This window comes from Echinops telfairi, unplaced genomic scaffold (genome assembly GCF_000313985.2).
Source record: "Echinops telfairi isolate 266 unplaced genomic scaffold, ASM31398v2 ScPeMD7_7463;HRSCAF=8501, whole genome shotgun sequence".
Lineage (NCBI taxonomy): Eukaryota > Metazoa > Chordata > Mammalia > Afrosoricida > Tenrecidae > Echinops > Echinops telfairi.
The window spans coordinates 764,550-772,489 of NW_022111363.1; the positions used below are offsets into that span (position 1 = coordinate 764,550).

The following is a 7,940-nucleotide window of genomic DNA, read 5'->3' on the forward strand; positions in this document are numbered from 1 at the left end:
AGAGTGACAGGTTTTCTACTTCTCTGAAGATGTGCAGCCTCGCAAGCCCACAGGGCAGTCCTCCAGGGTCACGATGAGGTGGCATCGTTGTGATGGCAGCGAGTTTGCAGCACTTTTTTGGATGCTGGTGTGTAAGGAGCCCTGGTGGTGCTGCCTTGGAAGCACTGGGCGGTCAACTGCAGGTTGGCAGTTCAAACCCACCAGCCACTCCTTGGGGAAAAGATGAGGCTGAGATTTACAGTCTCAGAAACCCTCTCTGGGGTCACTGTGCGTTGGAGTGGTCTCAATGGTAGTGAGAGGCTGTTGTGTGCTGACGGTGGTCTGGGGCGAGGGAGTCGGAATCCAGGCTCCTTAAAGGCGACACCCTCTGAGTGGGGCCAGGCTGGCAAGTGGCAGGGGGGACACAGCGTGCTCACATCGGGCTGGCACGTGTGGAGGACCAGAGCGTGTGTCTGAGGAGGAGTGAGGAGATGGCAGGGGTCTGGCCCTGGCTTGGCTCTGTGGCCATGGGACAGACCACCCTCTGTAGGGCCAGTCTCAGGCTTGCATCTCAGTTTGAGTGCAGCCCGCTGGGAGGGCAGGGCCACTGCACTGTGTGGACATCTGTGGCTCCAGCCCTGCCTGAGAGGGCTGGGCACTTTTCTCCTGCTCAGCAGGCCGGGCAGGAGGCCTGGGGCCTCGGGGTGGAACAGTGGTTTCTCTGTACAGAGAGGACCTGAGGGAGGTCCTGCGAGAGGTACCCAGAGCTGGGCAGCGTGGGAGCCACACGGCCAGTGCAGCAGATGCTAGCCCTGGGACAGAGGGGAGGGGAGCTGACTTCTGAGAAGTGGGAGAGGAATGGGCCTCCCTGGGCCTGGCCAGAAGCCCATCACTGCATCCTCACTGAGGGAGGAGGTGGGGCTGAGTCATCTGGGATGCCATCCACCCCGCCAGGTAGAGTGGAAGTTCTAGGTCACCTGGGCTGCATCTCTTTGCTCAGACGGACTCCTCCTTATGGGTGAGCCACACAGACTCGGCTTCCTGCCTGATCACCCCACTGTCGTGGGCGGGCATGGCATGGAAAGGTGATGGGATTTCCCCAGGAACTTCCCAAATGGCTCAGACAGGTAACTCTCCAGAGCCATCCTCCGGGGGCCCTGCACATGCTCAACTAATGTGTCTTGCACACATGACACAGACTCCGTTCCAGGCCCTCTCCCTCAGGCCTGGCCTGGGGGAGCTCCGTGACGGGCCGTGCCCAGCACCCAGCTGACCGTGCTCCAGCCAGAACCGGACATCCTCTTGGCGGGTGTAGATGGCGTCTGCAGCCTCGGCACACACGTTGCGGAGGTGGTGGCTCAGCAGCGCCCCCTGGCTGAAGTTGACCGCCATGTCCATGTGCAGCTGCTCCAGGGCCAGCACCTCTTCCGCCTGCCGTATAGCCCGGGGGTTTTTCTAAATGGGGAGAGAGAGAGGTCACTCCCGAGCAGCAGGGCACTCACTCCTCACCCCCTCTCCCCCTGGCATCCCCAAGATGCTTCCTCTAGGGCACTGGTGGCCCTGGCAGGGGCATCTTGGCTCCTCCCCACCTTCACTGGCTGAGTAGCAGATGCCCAGTGGGGACCAGACTCCGCTTCTACTCAGGAAGGACTGTTCTCAAGCTACTTGCTGGCCACCAAGTTGATCTCTCGCTTGATGGGGGATTCTGGGATATTGCCAGTGGTAAAGCTGGAGATGTGCAGGTCAGCATGCTGTCCCAGCACACTGCTTCAATGGCCTGGGACATCCAGGTGCCTGGGGCTCTCTAGGAGGGCTAGGCAGAGGGAAAAGGCGGGGAGGTGCCTGCTAGCTATTTTCAGGAAGGATGACTCCTGTCTCCCTGCTCTTTCTGCGGCCTGGCAGATCCTGTAAGGGCTTGGAGGCAGGAGGGCGATCCAGGGTCAGGAAGAGAGGGGTACCCGGGCTCCTGGTTTGGGGCAGATCCATGTGCGTAGGGGTTTTGAACCCTCTGCTGAGCTCCTGGTGCATATTGTCCTCTTTCATCCTCACCAGGCCCCCTGTGAGGCTGCCACAGGGAGACCTCACCTGCCCACCGCCACCCAAGCAGTGAGTGGTGGAGCTGGGTGCTTCTCTCCATCCTGCATGGAGGAAGGCTGAGGGAGGAGGGGAGAGACCGAGGCCAGGGGAGGGGTGGAGGATGTTGTGAGGTTAGAGATCTGGGACCAGGGCCACAGGCCACATCCGGGGGGTCTGGGAGTGGAGGATGAGGGGGATGTCAGAGACAAGGTCTAAGGTGGCCCGGGGGCCACAGGATGAGGAGGGGCTTGGGGAGGCAGTGAGGCTGGGTGGTACCCTGGGCGGGGCCCGGCCGGCTGCAGGGGCAGAGTGGGGCGGGGCTCACCTGCCGGAGCTTGGCCATGGCCTCGCTGGGGATGAGCTCGCTGTGGTGCAGCCGGGTGACAAAGCACAGGGCCTGGAACTGGCGCTGGCCCTTTTCGAGCTCCCCCAGGATCAGGGCCCGGAAGATCTTCACATCCTGAGGGGGGGGGGGGGGAGGAGAAGAGCCTGGGGGACCAGCTGGCGAAGGCAGGGCCTCCTTCCCAGCCCAGCCTGGACCCTCCCCTGCTCCCTGCTGCCGCAGGCTGAGGCGGGCAGTTTGATCTTTTTCCATGTAAACCCATGACTTCAGTGCAGGAACACACCCTGAATGTTCCAAGGGCACCTGGAAAATTCAGGGGAATCCCAAGAAGAAGCCTTTTCAAAGGAGAACCACTTGCAGGTGGTCTCTCGCAGCTGACACTTCTCTGCACAGAGACCCCCAACCCGTCCCCCAACCAGGTGACCCGCCATCATGGGGGCAGCCTGCTCACCACACAGACTCTTACATACGCGGTTTGGGAAGAGGCCGGGAAACTGGTCCTCAAGTTGTCCCCTCTCAGGGCAGTGGGTGGCATAGGGCTAGGGACAGTAGCTGGCAGGCTGAGGCTGGTGGGCAGCTGCTGCCTCCTGGCCTGAGGGGGCTGAGAAGTCAGCTCCCCCCACACTTCTAGTCCTGTCCCCCACCCCCACCCCGCCTAGGGTTATTCATGGTATTACCAGCAGGCCAAGGGCCTGTGTCTGATTCACCACCTGAGGGGGAGGCGGTCAGAGCGGCATGAGCCCCCTTGTCAATCTGGCTCCGGGGACCCCCTTCCATGGCCCACCACACTCCACCAGCCCCGAGGGCCCCCCTCGTTTGGGTCTGGGCTAACTTTCCCATGTGGAAATGGTCCAAGTCTGCCCTGGCTACACCTGGCCTCAGCACGGGACCCCCTGGAGCCCTGATGGCCCTGCACAGACCGAACAATGGGCGGTTCAAACCCACACAGAAGAACTACGGAAGAAAGGCCTGGCGATCTACTTCCAGACTAGTTAAGAAAACCTATAACCTGCTGTAACACGCAGGGTGGCTATGAACTGGAAGCAACTTGATAGGAACAGGTCGTGTGTGTGTGTGTGTGTGTGTGTGTGTGTGTGTTCACAATTCAGCACAGGCAGGACATCAGTAAGGTGTCCCCAGCTAGCAGAGGCCCCAACCACAGTGCTTACTGCCTGTCTGCCAGAGGGGTAGGCTCTGGGGACAGGGTCTGAGTCTTCCTCCCAGTTCCTGCAGGGAGAGGGTGAATGGGGTTCCTCCGCAACTCCCCAGGGCACGAGCTGGTTCCTTGCCCCAAGGCTCAGCCTCCTGGAGCCTTGTTTGTAAGGGGATGACAATAATAGCTTGTCCCCATTAGGATGAACGAGGGCTGAACGGGTCCATGTGGGGGACACAGACAAAGGCCTGCACCCCAAAGGTGCTCACTCTAGCTGATGCACATTCTGTGGGTCACCTGAAAACCAAACCAAACACAAGTCCGTCCTCAGCCGTCCCCGGGCATCTCTCCAGATAGTGACATCGCTCCAGAAGGCCATTTGCATTCTTCCTTCCTATCATCATGACTCTGCCACCAGGAGCAGGTGTACATGTGGGGTGACCCCCCCCCACTAAGGGGAAGCAGAGGCCCAGCTGGTGAGAAGAGGACCCCAGAGACTTGTGAGGATGGTGACTCAGGGCTCCGGCTCACCCGCCTCCTCCTCTCCACAGGAAATCTGTTCTTGGGGAGTGATGTGGGGCTGGAATTGCTGTGCCCTGACAGATGGGGCCATCCGATCTTTCACCCCCCACGTTGACTGAGGCGAGACTGGTGCTGCAACACTTGTGGCACAGTCCTTGCCAGGCTCAATTCCTGCCAGGTGAGACTTGATACCAGACTTCCCCTCCGAGGGCTTTAGGCAGGCAGGATCCCATATCCACCTCCTGGGTGTTTTCCAAGGCTCTGAGCCTTGACCAAGGACCCTGCAGCCTACATGCGCTACCTACCCTGAGGGTTGAGTGAGGGCCTGACCGCTCCCACGGCCTGGTGGTACCAAGGGGGAAAGGCGACGAGGTGGCTTTTCTTCACTTCTATACTAATAAACAATATTGATGACAAATGCTATCCAAAAGGTACATTCTTGTCTGGAGGTGTAGAGACGGACTGAGAATTCCTTGTGAAGGAAAAGCCCTTCCTAGCTGCTGTCCGTGTGTGTGTGTGTGTGTGTGTGTGTGTGTGTGTGTGTGTGTGTGTGTGTAGGACAAAGTTTTATAGAAGTTGATAACTGGAAAAGACAAATCACTGTCACTCTGAGTCACAAAGGATGTTGTGCTATTTGGAATTCTTACAGCAGCTCCACGAGACAGGAGCTATTCTTATTCCTGAGTTTGGACTTGGAGAACTTGCTCAAGGTCATGGGTCTAAGGGGTGACACTGTCAGAGTTCCAACCCAGGCAACCTGCCCTTGGAGCCCCAGCCCTCATAAAGCCATATGCTAACTTGGGGTGTCATCCGGGTTGGTGTTACCTAGTGGGGGTACCTCATGGTGTTAGCCTCCCCACCACCCCCATGGACTGCTTCCGGTACCAGACCCTGCAGTGTCTTCAGCCCTGTTTACAATCACCTGTAACCAGACAGTAAAATTGATGTAGCTGTAACTTGCTCAGATGTAATATTTCTAAGATTATATGAACACCCACAACAAAACAGTTTTAAAAATCTCTCTGCACTGAATATTATTTATTAATTATTAACTCATGTTATTAGTTACAGCGGAGAAGTTTTCAAATGCGTTCTCCTTCTTGTCCTTTAATGAGGAGCTCTGCTGGTATGCCAGGTAACGGGCTGAGCTGCCAACCACAAGGCCAGCAGTTTGAAACCACCAGCTGCTCCTTGGGAGACAGGTGAGGCTTTCTACTCCCGCAAAGGGCGACCGTTTCAGAGTCCCCCAGAAGCACTTCTACCTTGTCCTGCAGGGTTGCTATGACGTGGCATCGACTGAAGGCAGTCCGTTTTGTTCTTTTTTTTTCTTTAATGATTTCTTCATTCTCAAAAAAGGTTATCGATCTAGACTCACAGATAGGAATACCACAATATCGGAGCCAGCCAGCAGCAACAGAAACAATGTTTGTAGCTACAAGGTTTATAGGCCTGCGGAGGAAAGGACAGGCTTCCCAGTGTCTGACCGGAAAGCCTCGGATTCCCACAGTTCATTAGCCTAGAGTCCCAGCCCTGATCATCGGTACGTGGGTATTGGAAAGCTGGGCTTAAGAAAGGGTTTTTGTTGCCAGAACAGGGATCCTTCCCCCCACAAAGAATGAATTTTAGCTAACACACTCTCACTGCACAAATGTTTCATAGACGGTCATTTGGGAGTCACAGTGCACAGTCCACAGCCCTGCCCCTCCCAGTGACCCCACTGATGCCAACTCAGGTCTCTTAGCCCTATGTCTTTGAGGTCCGGCTAAAAACCCTGCTCGGGCCCAGTGGAGGAGTGTATTTGCCCTGGGCCACACAGGGCAGCAATGAGCGTTTAGTTCTCTCTCCTAGCCGTCCCTGTCCCTGTCCCTGGAGCTCTACCTGTCCTGCACTGGCCTTGCGGTCTTCCGCAGCCCAAGGCAGTATAGCAGCTCTGCTCAGGCTCCGAGAGACTGATCAGCAACAATATCTGATACAAGTCGGTGTTTGGATCAAAGATATGGCAAGCAACCTCCCAGAGGCAGGGACACCCTGCCCTCCCTGCCGACCTTGTACCCAGGGCTCTGGGACCCTCCAAAGGGTTCTTTGTAGTCCTGTCTCAAAAAACCACAGCTTCAAACCTGGGGCCTGCAGAGGGCAGGGCAAGTGTGCCCGGGAGACCGTGAGTGCTTGCTGACACAGACAGGTCGGATCTGAGAGTGGAGATCAGCTTCAGGTTAAGTTGAGAGTGGAGATCAGATTCAGGTTAAGGCTGTAGGCAGGGCCGTGTGCTTTTGATCTAAATGCCCCGGGAGAAGGCTCCCGATCCCCCCTGCGTCTTCTGCCTAGGCAACAAGCTCTCCAGGCTGGCTATGATCCACTCCTGCTCAGGACGACTTCCCCGCAGGCGCAGGGCAGCGAACCTACCTCCTTTGTCAGCATCGCCAGGGTTGGGCACAGGGCTGAGCTTGGGGCCTCCATCAACTCAAGCACTAGGAACAAGAAGAGGATGCTCCCTGCTTGGCTCCCGCCTGACAGCAGCTAGTCTGGCTCTCAGCAGGTTTAGGGGCCATCTCGTTCATGGCTCACTGAGGTGCCCGCAGGAAAAGCAGCTCCAGAACAGAGCTCAGGCCAGAACGCCAGATTGCCCAACTCTTGGTCTGGCGACGCGGCTGCTACCGCCCTGCCACGCCAGCGGGACCCACTGGATGTGCAGTGCAGGCTGCTCTGGGTCAGCTGCTCTGGGTCAGCTGTTCTGGGAGTGGGCTGACCATATGAAAAGGTCATATACCGTGGCTTCCGAGAAAATGCAGGACACTTGGTGTAAGGCTCTGCCTGTTGCCCTCCACAGCCATCCCTACCCTACCTCCCCATGCTCCGGAAATGCCAGGCCCCCCACATATCCACCCTGTCCTTTTGCAGGTACAGAAGCCTTGACTTTTAATGGGTACCTGGAATAAAGATGTAACGGACGGCGCTCAGGCCGAGTGGTGGGCTGACGACTGTAAAGTCGGCACTCTGAAACCACAATCCCAGCAACAGGTGTACAAATGTGGTGACACGACGGATGGACAGATGGATTGTGGTAAGAACTGTGTGCTCTCCCGATAAAATTATTTTTTAAAAGGGGCACTGTCTGGGAAACCCACGGGGGCAGTTCTACCTTGTCCTTCAGGGTCACCATGATTGGATCCACCCAGTAGCAGCGGGGCTGGCTGTAATGAGCGGTGACTACACTGTGACCACACAGATGAAGCAGAACAGCCCGCCATCACAGGCAGCTCTCTTTGTTCCTTCCTCCTTCCTTCAGGCCACGGGCAGCCGGAGCTGACCCTGAGTGGACGCCACGTGATGAGGACGGTGGAGCAAGGCTTCAGAGCCCTCCCACCCCCACCTTTGTCCCCGATCACGAGAAGCTGCCACAACTGGCCTGGCCTTCGACTGCCCAACTCCGATAAGATTGTAAAGGGGGAAACCCACTCTTTTGCTCAAACCAGCATGCTTTGGGGGCTTCTGTGACTCACAGCCAAGTCTCACCCTAACTTACAGCTGCTCCCCCACCTTCAGAGAACACACACATGCGCACATGCACACGCGCTGCCTCCTTCTCACAGGGCACCCCTCACCCTCCCCTAGCCCACATCGAACTATGTGTGCACAGCTCCTCTCTCAGTGTACTCCACAGGAATCCTCAGTCTCTCGGGGGGCCTCCACCCCACCCCGTCTCCCCCAGCCCTGGGTAGTATCTCTGTGGGCTCTCCTGTGTCCCTGCATTCCCCAGACTCCGGCCTAGCTCCGTCTGTCATACACCCTTCTCACCTGCAGCCTGCACAAGTCCCCTCACCCAGAAGGTCACACAGACCTACCTTCCTGCAGTTATCGCCTGCACCC

At 57.4% G+C, this 7,940-nt stretch overlaps 1 protein-coding gene across 1 annotated transcript in view; it reads right to left on the reverse strand.

Annotated features, from left to right (window-relative positions):
• The window catches only part of OAF (out at first homolog), a 23,580-nt gene that overhangs the window by 1,551 nt on the left and 14,089 nt on the right, over positions 1 to 7,940 (reverse strand). Inside the window, exons 4-5 of the mRNA XM_030888382.2 lie at positions 2,381 to 2,515; positions 1,254 to 1,434 (exon numbers count right to left, since the gene is read on the reverse strand). Of these exons, the coding sequence (XP_030744242.1) occupies positions 1,254 to 1,434; positions 2,381 to 2,515 (316 nt within the window). The remainder of the gene's footprint in view (positions 1 to 1,253; positions 1,435 to 2,380; positions 2,516 to 7,940) is intronic.